The sequence below is a fragment of the Panthera onca genome, chromosome A2, assembly GCF_046562875.1.
Source record: "Panthera onca isolate mPanOnc1 chromosome A2, mPanOnc1 haplotype 2, whole genome shotgun sequence".
Taxonomy (NCBI): Eukaryota; Metazoa; Chordata; class Mammalia; order Carnivora; family Felidae; genus Panthera; species Panthera onca.
In genome coordinates this window covers 51,799,098-51,812,754 of record NC_138340.1, presented here as the reverse complement: position 1 = coordinate 51,812,754, position 13,657 = coordinate 51,799,098, and the positions used below count along the sequence as shown (strand labels likewise).

At 56.3% G+C, this 13,657-nt stretch overlaps 1 protein-coding gene across 12 annotated transcripts in view; it reads left to right on the top strand.

Annotated features, from left to right (window-relative positions):
- The window catches only part of ATP2B2 (ATPase plasma membrane Ca2+ transporting 2), a 382,029-nt gene that overhangs the window by 356,060 nt on the left and 12,312 nt on the right, over window positions 1–13,657 (top strand). For all 12 annotated transcript variants that reach the window (XM_078442751.2, XM_078442752.2, XM_078442754.2 and 9 more), the window contains 5 exons: window positions 3,996–4,175; window positions 4,357–4,444; window positions 8,529–8,635; window positions 9,102–9,293; window positions 12,119–12,332. In XM_078442751.2, coding sequence (XP_078298877.1) covers window positions 3,996–4,175; window positions 4,357–4,444; window positions 8,529–8,635; window positions 9,102–9,293; window positions 12,119–12,332 — 781 coding nt within the window. The remainder of the gene's footprint in view (window positions 1–3,995; window positions 4,176–4,356; window positions 4,445–8,528; window positions 8,636–9,101; window positions 9,294–12,118; window positions 12,333–13,657) is intronic.

The following is a 13,657-nucleotide window of genomic DNA, read 5'->3' as shown; positions in this document are numbered from 1 at the left end:
CAAGCCAGACCGAAGCGCAACACAGACGTCCAGGTACACGGGCCGCCGCCCAGAAAGGAGGTGGAGTATCTCAAGGAGGTCGGAGATGCCCTGGGGTGTTTCTGGAATCCCCCCACATTCTAGGCAGGTCACAGACCTCGAAGGCACCTGGCCCAGAAATCATGGTGAAGCGTCCACACTATCCCACTGCCCCAAACAAATGGCCGCCCCTCCAAGTCCCCGACACCAGCTATGCCCCACCCCCACCACATCTACATCCACACCCTCTGCACCCCTCCCCCTCTCCCAGAGCAGGAAGAACAAGCAAGGAAGACCATGGTCAGGTGTGTTGCCAGGCTCCCCACCGCCACCACCAGCATGGCTGGCTCCATGCGTGGTACTGTTTACCCCTGTCATGGCATCGTCCAGCCTCGCTGAGGGGTGTAGACTATCATCCCCATTTTACAGATGAGGATGCCAACGCTCAGGGGGAACCCCAGGGCAAAGCCCAGCCCAGCCTTTTGGTCCCTGAGCCCTCTCTCCAAGAGGGAGAGAAGCCTCCACCATACAGAGGAAAGCGCGGGGGCCATAAAAATGAGCTGCCTCTTTTTTCTCCCTGAGCCAGCTTGTTTTGGGGAGCCCCAGAGGGTGAGGATTCCATGCAGGCAGATTGCAGCTCCCGAGACAGCCTAAAAAGTATTAGTCTTTCTAAAACACAGTGCCAGTCACCTTATCACTAGTTCAGAACTTACCACGGTTCCCAGGCCTGAAGGAGCAAGCCCCTGATTCCAGCACCTTCTGACCTCGAGCCTTTCTCCAGCTTCATGGCCACCGGCTCCTGCCCCACAGCCTCAGCCCCTCCAGATCACCTGCCACACCTTCCTCCAGCACCCTTCCCACCTTCTGTGCTAGTGTCTCTCATGGGACAGAACCCTGTGGCCTGGGCCACAATGAAGTGGTCACCTGTGTAGCCCCAGCCAGGGCACAGTGCCAGGCACCAGAGCCTCAGTTAGTGTTAGCTGAACAGAAGCAACTCGAACGTCCCCTCCTCCAGGAAGCTTTCTCGGATTTCTCCTCTGCATCTACTTCCTTCTGAAGTACTGGCACCCTTCTCCTTGCTCCCAGAGCCCGTTGTACGGAGATCTTTACCAAAGACCCTGCCTCCTACAAGGGTACAGCTCTGACCCAGAGCAACTGCTTTCTCATCTGAAAAAAAGAACGATTCTGTGAAAGGATATGATAGACTTGTTCCACTGTGGAGCGTTCAGCCTGGGAGGGAGTGAGCACCCTGTCACCAGAGACCTACAAGGAGAAGCTGGCTGGCCATCTGTTGGGATGCCTAGCAGGAGAGCTAGGCAACAAGGAGAGAGTCAGAGTCATGACCTGAAGTCCCTTCCAACTCCAAGACTTCAAGCGTCTTTAAACCAAACAAAACCTAAACTATTCCTTTGAGGGCAGGAGCCAGATCAGGTGGATGTCCCCGAAAGAGCAGTGGCTCTTTCTGTTCCTCTGAACAGGAGACAGCAGGGGGCTGCAGCCCGGGTTACAGCCATTTTGAGGACATCGATCAATTATGTAAGCAGGATGTTGGAGACTCCACATCCCCACTCCCTCTGGCTCTGTAAAAAGAGGTCACGGTTGCCTATGTGAGCAGCAGCTATGGCACGAGGCAGAGGCCTTGCTCATGTGCCCCCTGCCCAGCCCCAAGTGGGCTCTTCCTCAGGCCCTGGAAATGCAGCCAGAGGAGACCCGTGGTCAGCTTACCCTACTCCAGCCCTTGTGACAGGGAGATCACTACCTCTCACCACAGACCTGGTCTCTTATACGATTCTGGTAGCTGGAGGGTGCATTCTCCTGACCTTGGCCGGGACCCTGCCTCTTCATGATGTTCGTTCCCTGCTCTACCACAAGATGGCCATGCTCAGGAGTCTTGATTTTCTCTATAAGCAGCTGGGAGGGAGTGACACCCCAGGCTGAACTCTAGGCAGGTCATTGGAGGTCAGGTAGGGGAGCGACGGAAGACAGGCGAAGCCAGAGGCAGGGAGACTGGGGAGGGGCTGGGCAGTGGCCCCCACTTGGAATGGTGGCGCTCTGTGCTGAGGGAATAGCAGATGCTGTGGACGGGGGTGGACAGAGGCTAGATATTTTCAAGATCAATCCTTGTTTCTAAAATTCCTGAGGGCGGGAAGGGGACCAGCAGGCAGGAGCTGTCCACAGTCAGGTTTTGAAACAATGTTCTGGCTCTTTGTATTAGTTGCCATGATGCAATAGCACAGACTGGGTGGCTCAGACAACAGAACTGGATTCTCTCACGGTTCTGGAGGCTGGAAGTCCAAGATCAAGTGTTGGCAGGGTTGATCTCTTCTGAGGGCCATGAGGGAGAATCTGCTTCATGCCTCCCCCAGCCCCAGCTCGTGGGGGTTTGCTGGCAATCTTTACTGGTCCTTGGCAGCAACACCCCAATCTCTGCCTTTCTCTTTATATGACATTCTCTGCGTGTGTGTCTGGGTCCAAATTTCCCCTCTTCATAAAAACTCCAGTCACACTGACTGAGGGCCACCCTACCGGCCTCAACTTAATTACCTCTATAAACACCCAATCTCCAAGTAAGGTCATATTCACAGGCACTGGGGGTTAAGACTTTAACATATCTTTTTTTTCTTAATGTTTATTTATTTTTGAGAGAGAGGGAGAGAGAGAGAGAGAGAGAGAGAGAGAGAGGAGCGGGGAGGGGCAGAGAGAGAGGGAGACACAGAATCCGAAGCAGGCTCCAGGCTCTGAGCTGTCAGCACAGAGCCTGACACGGGGCTCAAACCCATGGGCTGTGAGATCATGACCTGAGCCGAAGTGGGACACTTAACCGACTGAGCCACCCAGGTGCCCCAAGACTTTAACATATCTTTTTGGAGCAGCCACAGTAATCAAATAATCACCAGACCCTCTCAGCAGCGACTTTGCAGAGCGGGGATGGGAGTGACCTCCCAGACACTATGGGTACGAGATGAGGGGGAGACAGACTCCCTGAATCCAAGCCTGAGATTCTAAAGTGCTTTGGTCTTTTGATACAACCGGACTTTCTGCCCTTGACGTGTCCTCTTCCACTCAGAGACTTTGTGCAGCAAATAGCAAATATTACCTTATTATTTTATCATTTGTCACTGCCCATGGGTAAGAATCACTTGTTCAGTTGATCTGTGTTGTGTGTAAAGGGCTGTGGCAGCTCCAGGCTGGTTTCTGCATCCTAATTGCTGGGCAGATAAATCCACAACTCTGTACAGGGGCAGGGACTGGGGGGATGGGGAGAGAGGGGAGGGTGCTGCCACCTGCTGATTGGCTGGGTCTACTCTGGCCTGATTGGCCCAGACATCAGTCTATCATTGCAGTCAGGGCAGGAGGCAGTCCTTACTCTCTCTGGGGAATGTCCTGTTTTACAGGAAGCATAATCATTTGTATGTATCCTAAGCCAGTGTCACATTCTGTAAATAAAATGCTCCCAAGTGCAGTATCCCCCCAACCCCCCCCCCCAAAAAAAATCTAAAAATACACAAACATACTTGTCACTGAATTTGCAGGAACTGTGCATGTGGATAAAGCTGTGCATGCGGATAAAGCACATTCTCATGCAATAGTAGAGTATTCTACTCCCGCCTGGGGCCAGATCTGAGAGGGTGTTATTGGGGTCTTTCTCAAATTCCTTGCCCAAGTCAGGATAGCCAGTGGTTTCATCTCAGGACAGACTATCATGGTGACAGGTGGTAGCTGCCTGAGGCTCTACTGAGAATTCTGAGACCACATCAGGGTTTAATCACAAGATTCTGTGATCAATTAACAATGCCTGCCATGGGCACAGGAAAGGAGGAGATGGCCCATATTCCATGCATGCTATCGGTATCTCATGGTCATCCAGGCTCCTTATGATAGGGCTGCCTGTGAGCAGGGCTCACTCTGGAATCCACGGGGCAGTGAGGGCCTGCCCCAGGTGGTGCTCATTCCCATGGCTCCTGCCCTCCTGCCAGGTCCCAGAAGCCATCCGCAAGTGCCAGCGAGCGGGCATCACAGTCCGCATGGTCACCGGTGACAATATCAACACAGCCCGGGCCATCGCCATCAAGTGTGGCATCATCCATCCTGGGGAGGACTTTCTGTGCCTGGAGGGCAAGGAGTTTAACCGGAGGATCCGCAACGAGAAGGGGGAGGTACGTACCCAGCACAAAGAGTCCACAGAGGGATGAGCTAGGATGGGAGACTGGGAGGCATGGGGGCTGCGTGACTGTGCAGAAGCCAGCCAGCGTGCCACTAAGAGCCCAGTGACTTTGGGTGAGTCCCCTCCCTTGTCTAGGCCTCAGCTTCTCTCTCAGACCCCCCATCCCTCTCCAGATTGAACAAGAGCGAATTGATAAGATCTGGCCAAAGCTACGGGTGCTGGCTCGCTCCTCCCCCACGGACAAGCATACCCTCGTCAAAGGTAAGACTTGGGGGAGGCAGTTCTGAGGACAGAACCCCCTCTTCTCCTGGTGCCTGCAGCTTCTTTCCAGGACAGAGGGGCTTTTGCATGGGGCCCCCCACACCCGGCAAAACCCTTGTCTCTCCCCATTGCAGCCCTGGGAGGCCCTCTAAGGGCCACAGTGAGATGGGGAGGTTGTGAATCTTCTCTCTGGGTGCCACTCTTCTAGGAAGCAATGAGACTGGGCATGTGTAGGTCCAAACCTCTTGGCCTGAGGGCCAAGGGGGGCCCAGAGATGTGTTGTATTTGGCTGGTACAGTGCCTTTGTTTATGTTGAATTTGGATGGCTTTATACAAACTCTCCTCTCACTTTTTTTTAAAAGAGCCCTTTTTTTGAGGGGGGGGAGCACAAGTGAGCAAGAGGCAGAGAGAGGGAGGGAGAGAGAGAAAGAGAGAGAGAGAAGCAGGGCTTACCCAAAGTGGGGCTTGTGGGTTTGTTTGTTTTTTTTTACCATAAGTGGGGCTCATTCTCACCCAATGCAGGGCTCGAAATCACAAACTATGAGATCATGACCTGAACTGAAGTCAGATGCTTAACTGTCTGAGCTACCCAGGCACCCTCCCCTCACATTTGAAGCAGTCCTCACCACTCCTTGTCATCTGACATTCAGCGCACTTCACTTATTTGTGTTCTCAGTCTGGCCCCAGAGTTGTGAGTTTGAGACCCTTGGTCTGCCTGCTCTCTGAGGACCCCAACCAACAACTGTAACCAGGACCCCAGGGGTGGTTTATCCCGGGAATAGCAACCTGAGAAATGAGGCCAAAAGCTAACATCTTTCTCCTTCCTTGTCTCCTTCTGGATACAGGGCATACAATTTGCTGAGCTCATGCAGGTGGCCAGGTTCTGGGCACTTTTACAGTCATGCCTTCCTGGCTTCCCATCCTGGCTCTGCCACTGACCTGTTCTATAGCCTTGGGCAAGTCCCTCCTCTTCTGGGACTCAATTTTCCCATCTTTAAAATGGCCATAGAAGGGCAGATTTCTGGCTGAGGTCATCCCTAGGGCATCTCAGATTCTCCTCCCAAAATACTACCCAAGGACATTAATGGAGGCAGATGTGGCCCAGGGACAGAAACATAGAACCTCAGAACCACAGATACCAGAGCAGGAGGCCCCTCACCCCATCCCCATTTATTTTTCAATCACTCCTTCATTTACTTATTCATTCTCTTGATAAATGTTTATTGAGGATCTACTAAGTGCAAGGTCCTGCTCTTGGCAGACATGGTCCTTCCCTTTTGGAATTCACGGTCCAGATTCCATCCAGCAGACATTAAATAGCTTTCCTCCCATAGACCTGGAGGCTGCATTGGTGGAAGAGAAGGGTGGGACTGTCTGTTGGCCTCTCACTCAGGCTGGGGATGGGTGTCCCCTAACAGGCCGTCAAGGTGGGTTGAGACTCCAGGAGAAAGGGCCTGTGTTTCAGGCAGGGAAGAGGACTGCACTGTGAAAGCCCAGAAGATTTCCAGACACTTTGAAGGAGTGGAAAGAAGCTGACCTGACCAGGCAGGGACCTCAAGAGAGAGAGAGGAGCCAGTGAAGGGGGTGCCGGTGTCAGATCGCGTAGGGCCTTGAACACCAGGCTGCTGACCTGAGCTGTTAGCCCAGGGTTGGGAGCCTTTGGGAGGGCCTTGAGGGGAAAGCATTGTTTTAGAAAGTTCACTCCCCGCTTGTGGGGAGAATAGCCTGGAAGCAGAGGGACCACCGAAGCTGTCCATCTGTGAGAGGTGATGCCAGGACCAGGGTGGTGACAGCACAGGTGGAGCTGGAAGGCAACGGGTCAGAGACCTGCTTGGGTGGCAGAAGGATATGGGCCCAGCAGCTGTTCGGATGTAGTGGAGGTCTGACAGAGGGGAGGGGTCCCATATTCCCTCTGTCTGTACCTGTTTGAGAGCCGGCAATGTGTCAGCATGGCCCCTGGGTTTTGGATGGGCAGCTGGATGTGAGGAGTCACAAGGGACACGTTTGAGAGCAGAGTGTCATGTGCAGTTTAGGGCTGGCTGAGCTGGAGGCCCTGTGACATCCAAGTGGGGCGTCCAGAAGACAGCTGGCCATCCATGCAGTCAGGACTCAGGAGAAACATTAAGGCACAGGTGGAGCGTGCCAAGTGGGGAGAGCCAACTGAACCCAGGAATCTCCCATGTGAGCGATGGGCAGAGGCCGAGAGACCGAGAAGAGGCCGCCAGAGTGGTAGGAGGACAGCCAGGAGCGGTGGGGTCTAGGAAGACAAGGAAGGGAGCCTGCTGAGGAGGAAGGTACAGTCCATGGCATGAATGGCACTGAGAGGTCCAGAGAGACAGAACAGGGGTGTGGCCACAGGAGATGGCCACAGGAAGGCCCTTTGTGACCACACACGGTGGGGACATGTTAGTGGGGTGGTGGGGCCATGCCAGCGCTAGAGGTGGAGGAATGGGGTGTGAGAGGAGGTGTCCTCCCAGCTCCCCCTCTATTGGGACCAGTGGGAGGGCTGGGGCAAAGCTGGTACCAGCCTGAGGGGCCACAGAGGAAAACTTGGCCCCCTTCCTGCTCTAGAGGAGCACGTAGGCAGGCTGAGGGAACCAACGGGAACAAAGTCCTCAAATGCCCAGTAGACAGAGACTGGAGGCCGAGTCTTGGGGGGCGACTCAGGGACAGCCACCAGCTGGGGGGAGCAGCCCAGGATGACTCCCGGAGCACGTGGCCTTGGAGCTGGGCCTTGAAGAGGGTGGAACTTGGATATTTGCAAAGAGCTGGGGGAGTGTTGGGAGGCTACGAAGTCTCCCAAGTCAAGAATCCATTCCCTCATTCCATAGGCTGCTGCTGTTTGCCAGGCACAGGAAGGGGGAGACACATATGGGAGCTACAGTGATCTGATTAGGGCAGGCGAGGGTCCTCAGGGAGTCACAAAGGTTTCCCGGGGGAAGTGGCTTCTGAGCTGAGACCACAGGTGGGTGACAGCACAGCTGCTGAGGGAACAGCCCATGTAGACAGGGGCAAGGAAGCCAGCTTTGCAGACCGAGAGCCATTCCTATGGCTGGAGCACAGATTGGGGGCGGCCTGAGGCGAGAGAAGAGGAGATTGGAGAAGGGGGCGAGGCCTGACCACAGGGAACTTCAAATTTTCAGAGGGAGCTAAGAACATGGATGTCACCCCGAGGCCAGGGTGGGCAGTGAGAGAATGACTCTCAGTTGGAGGGAGGGGACAGGTCTGTCCCAGGGCTTAGAGAGAGCCCCTGGCACTGCTGTGCAGATTGGAGGGGCAGCCTGGGGTCAGGGAGAGGGCAGGGGGATGCTGGTGGCAGAGGGAACAGGGCAGAGAGAAGTGGAATAGTTCACCTGGGATCTCGGAGCACAATCTGCAAGCCTTGGCCATGGATGTGAGGTGCGGGACGAGAGAGAGACATGTCAAGAGTGACATTCAAATTTCTGTCCTGTCCGTGGACATGTCCTCTCAAACTCCACGTGGACCCCATGATGACATCTTTCACCCATTCTTCTCCACTGGCCCCAGCTCAGTGACGGAGCCACGTGTCACCTATTTATTCTCTTTCTGAATATTTTATATTTTATTGAGGGTGAATGTCTGGAGAGAGGTCAAGGCCAGAATGGTGGGTCAGGGGTCATCAGCAAATGGCCCAGCCCAGGCCTCCTCAGTAAGTGAGTGACTGGATGGCCCAGGGAGAAGGTGGTAGGACCCCAGCCTCTGGAGAACAGAGGAGCTCCTGGAACACAGGCAGACGGGGAGATGTTCTGGCTGGAGTGGCCACCGAGCCAAGGGCTGCAGAGAGTGCAGAGTGTGCTGGAAAGGCAGTGAGGGCCCAGACCGCAGAGGGCCGCAAGCCCGCAGGGGGCTAAGGTGCCCGACATGCCCTGCAGGTGCTGGCAGCTGTGGGCAAGCCTGGAGCTGGGAAGAGCCAGGATGGGGGGCAGGGAGGGGCATGGCTGGGGCCAAAGAGGAAGCTGTGCCCAGCCCAGGGCCCTCCCAACAATCAGGCTGGTCCTGGCTGCCCTGGCCCCGTGGAGCGTCTATCCCAGGGCCCAGATTACACTCCTGCCCCACCCCACAGGTATCATCGACAGCACACACACGGAGCAGCGACAGGTGGTGGCCGTGACAGGGGATGGCACCAACGACGGGCCTGCGCTCAAGAAGGCTGACGTGGGCTTCGCCATGGTAGGGGCAGCTCACAGCGGGCCCAGGGTGGTGCCTGGTAGGAGCTCATAGGCAGGGGGTGTGGGCAGCACGGCCTCCAGCTGACTGTGCGGGACCCCCAGTTCACACTCAGCTCACCCACCATGCACCTCATGTGCCCAGTGCTCTCAGGGCTGTCTGGCCCCCCCACCACGGTCTTCCTGGAAGGGTAGAGGGAGGCTCCCTGCAATGGGTGTGGATGGGGAGGCGTTGGTGGTGGGGATGGGCCAGGGAGAGGCTTCCTGAAGGCAGAGAGCTGGCCTCAGGGGGCTGGGTCTGTGAGAAGTACAGGCACACACACCCCACGTGGTCCCGGCCATGCAGTTGGGAGTATGCATGTGAGGGATGTTGTAGGACTGAGGATGTGTAGGGGAGGAGGATGGTGCTGCTTGAACTGCTCACCATCCCCCCAGCTGCCCCACCCAGGCTCCTGTCCGTGTCCCCACAGGGCATCGCAGGCACGGATGTGGCCAAGGAGGCCTCGGACATCATCCTGACAGATGACAACTTCAGCAGCATCGTCAAGGCAGTGATGTGGGGCCGCAACGTCTATGATAGCATCTCCAAATTCCTGCAATTCCAACTAACAGTCAACGTAGTGGCTGTGATTGTGGCCTTCACAGGCGCCTGCATCACGCAGGTGGGTCCTCCAGGGGGGCGGGCAGGGCGGGGCATGCCAAAGCCTGGGGGAGCCCCTGCCAAGGGCCAGGAGCTGCATCGCAGACCTCAGGTGCAGGCACCAGCCCGAGGAAATGAGGCTCAGCAAGGTCGGGGGCTGGCCCAAGGTCATCTGGCAAATGAGAGATGTCAAGCCTCACCCCCATGACGACCCAAGCCAGGCACAGGCCCAGTCCTTGCTCCAGGAGGCAGTAGAGATCATCCCTGAAGGAAGGCAGAGCCCCCAAAGGGCCAGAGGGAAGCAGGGCGGGGCAGGACCCAAGGGGTATCGGCAACCGGCTGGAGACAAGGAACCGGCAGGGTCCTGGGGGCCTCAGTTCTGGCAGGAGTGTGACAGGAGAGGCCTGTTTGCCTGGGGCCCTGAGGACAGGTGGGTGCTCTTGGTCATGGAGAGGCAGCTGTCCATCAGGATCACTATCTGGGTCAGGGGCAGCCCCATCCCCTGAGCTTCGGGGAAGCCAGCCAGCAGGCCTGCATGTCTACAGCCTCACTGTTTCCTCCCCCAGCCCCATGAGGTGGGAACTGTGATGATGCCCATTTTACAGAGGCAGAAACTGAGGCTCAGAGGATGGACCAGTCAGGAACCTGCCATTGTTCCCACAGCCTCCTTCCTTCCCCTAGGGACTGACCAGCCTGGCCTGGGGAGGAGAGGGCTGGTATTCGAAGGCCTTCTGCCAATCACATGGGCAGACAAGCTCCTGCCCACAGACAGGAGCCCCCAGAGGTCCGGAAGGTAGCACTGCCCTGAAGAGCTTGTGGCTTCAGGAATGCTGCTCCCCTCTGTTGCATTCTGAGCCCCTGGGGCTGCATGTGGCAGCACCCAGTACCCTATCCTGAGAATGTGAGCTGGGAGGTGGCTGGTGGGTCCCTTCTGCCCAAAGGGCCCTCTCCTGCTCTGTGGGCGAGAGACTCCCTCTAGTGGTGGCTTAGGGAACACTCCCGCAGCACAGCAGCTCCTGCAAGGCTTCTTGGAGACCCACTGACACCAGCTGGGGAAACAGGTTCAGGGTGGACTATCCGTTTGCCTGAGGTCTTAGACTAAGTTGGCAGCAGGGCCACGTAGGCCTTGGTGGAGATGTGGGGGGGCCCTGACCCTGAAGCACTTGTAAACAGAGAAGGCTAGTGAGCAGGAAGAAGCCACAGGGCCTGGGGAACTTGGCTGGGCCAGGGCAGAGGTGGGAGAGGTGGCTTGGAGGAAGGGCTATGATGAGTATCTAGGAGAAGTGAGTGAGTGTATGGGGTGCAGGCAGAGTGGGCCTTGGGGGATGCACTGAGAAATGACAGGGGCATGACGAACAGCTCAGTTTAGGCTATTAGGTTTACAGAATCTGTGGGCTTCCTGAATGGAGGTGTTCCCCCAGTAGATGAGGCTCATACCAGAGGGGGAAGTCTGGGGTGGAGAGTGGGGAGAGGTGGGCACCAAAATGAAAGCCAGGGGGACAGGTGTGGAGAGGAGAGCAGGGCTGAAGAAGAGGCCATGGGAGACACGGATTTAAAAGGCAGGGAAAGGGGCACCTGGGTGGCTTGGTTGGTTAAGCATCCGACTTCAGCTCAGGTCGTGATCTCACAGCTCATGAGTTTGAGCCCCAAATTGGGGCTATCACGGAGAACCCTGCTTCAGATCCTCTGTCTCCCTTGCTCTCTGCCCCTCCCCTACCTGTGTGTGTGTGTGCACGTGCTCTCTCTCTCTCTCTCCCCTCTCTCTCTCTCTCTCAAAAATAAACAAATATTTAAAAAATAAGAAAATAAAAGGCAGGGGAAGAAGAGCCTGAAGGAGATGGAGAAGGAACACAGAGAGGAAGAGGAGGGCCAGACGAGTGGGGTCGGGCTCCAGGAGGAGGCAGTGGCCAAACCAGGAGATGAGGCTGCAAAATGTGTCTCTAGATTGGTGACAAGGAGACCTTGGCTGGTGACCTTGGAGAAGGGGATTTGGGGAGCACAGAGAGGCCAAAGTCTGGCTCCTAAAGACATGTCAGCCGGGTGTGCGAGGGAGGAGGGGACAGTCGATCGGCTCCTCCAGGCAGTGCACCCCGCGCAATATGATTGTGCACAGAGTGGTACCACTATAGGACCCCAGTCTCAGCCAGAGAGAGGCGTGCAAGGATCCACACCAGAATGTGGATGGCGGCAGCCTGTAAGTGACAAGACCACTGATGAGTTTTAGCTTCTTCTGTTATTCCTTACTTGCCCAAATGTTCCACCACCAAATGTGTTATTTCTGGAATCACAGAGGCACACAATAATTGCTTAAAGTGGGATGATGAGGTAAAAAGGAACTGGGTGGTAGTGAAGAGAGGACAGGGGTCATGGGCACTGGTTGTGGGATAGCAGAGACCAGAGCCATTGACAGCTGAGCGGAAAGCAGCAATGGGGAGGGCAGAGGGAGGGTGAGGACATGGGATTTGTGCCGGAGACGGGATCTTGGCCTTAGCCAGGAAAGATGTGTCCACAGGGAGTGAAGGGAAGGAAGGCAGATGGTGGGGGTGTAGGTAGGTTTCCCAGAAGGCAGAGAGCTGCTCACCATTGTGCCCAGAGGACTCTATTTTCTCTTTGGAAGAGAACACAGGTACGCAGGTCTAGGCTGTTCTCCGGGGAAGGGAAAGCCTATCAAACCTGCTGGGTGCCTGCTTAGGAGCCCAGCGGGCAGGCCAGCCTAGGGCAGACCCACTGGGCAGAGCTGACTCAAGATGCCACCAAGACGCTGCTGAGACCCATACCCGGCACTTCGTAGCGGCAGGTGGGGCTGACCTCCCCCGTGACAGCCTTCCCCACCACTGCCATCTCCAGGACTCCCCTCTGAAGGCCGTGCAGATGCTCTGGGTAAACCTCATCATGGACACGTTCGCCTCGCTGGCCCTGGCCACTGAGCCGCCCACCGAGACCCTGCTTCTGAGGAAGCCATACGGCCGTAACAAGCCCCTCATCTCTCGGACCATGATGAAGAACATCCTGGGCCATGCCGTCTACCAGCTCACCCTCATCTTCACCCTGCTTTTTGTTGGTGAGTCCCCCACCGGCCCACCTGGGACACGGTGGCCCAGACACAGCATTCTGGATTCACATCTGCCTTCTCATTTGCCAGGGAGGTAACAGAGGCCCAGGGAGGTGAAGTTAGTTGCTCAAGGTCACAGAGCAATTCCTGGGCAGAGCCAGGCCCCGTCTCAGGTCTGGCCCACCCCAAAGCCAGGGCTTTGCCACTGATGACGGCTCCAGAAACTGAATACACACCGTGCAAGGCGGCACCCAAGTGCTGATTTATGCTCCTCTCACCTGCCCCATAGGAGCCCAGGGCTCTGGCCTCTCCTCTGACCCATCCCTGCACCTTATCCTCGCCCCTGAAGGCATCCTCACTGAGACTTCCCTGGGGAGGTGCCGCATGCCTGCCTAGCCACCAGCTATTTCCACAGCATTCTCATCTAGGCTGCTTCATTTAGGTTTTCCAGCCACTCAGTGGGGCCGGCACCTGTGCCACCACCATACATTACAGTGAGTGCCCTGAGGCACACAAAGGTGAGGTAACTTTGCCTGGGGGACGCAGCCCAACTCAGAAGCCTGGGTAAAGACCAGGCCTCGTTTCCTTGGGTGCTTCAGAGATGATGCGGGCCAAGCCTACCCCTGGGTCACAGAAAGGCCCGGAGTGGGGAAGGGGCTGGTCCACAGTCACACAGGGAGTGGGGGCCAGCTGGGAGTCCCCAGCCGGGGCAGGGCCCCTCCACGTGAGGAGCTGGGCTTTCCATGCCCATAATGAGCACTTACCTGCTAAGTCCAGGGCACAGGTGTGGGTAGTGCATGGACCCTACTCCTCAAGGGGAAGTCCTCTTGTGTAAATTTTGAAAGCAATGTGTTGGCAGGACTATCGTAAAGGTTATGTGTAGAGTCTTTGAAGAAGCCACATGAATGAAAAACTAAGAGAGAAGGTTGCCAGGTGGGGGAGGGGAGAAGAGGGCAGGTTCCGGGTCTAATTGCTGGCTTCCCCCACTTGAGCACCTACCCTCAGTGGTCTTGGATTCAGCTCAACACCTCACACTCTGAAAATTCCACAAGCTCTCCCAGCACCTGCTTACGCAGCTTTGCAAAGGGATATAGAATGACATCAGGCCTGCCACCTGTGGCTGTCCACACAGCAGCCGGGGGGGGGGGGGGGGGGGGGTTGACTCTCCCCCATCACGTGACAGCTCAGGTACAAGAGAAGGAGGCCACATAGGCAGAGCCGGCCTGGCCTAGGAGTCCCAACCTCCAGGTAGCACTCGATGTTTCCTGTAAGAGCCCCAGGGGTCTCCAGAGGCCTCAGCAAGGGACACATTCAGTTACAAGAAGTAGCCCTTT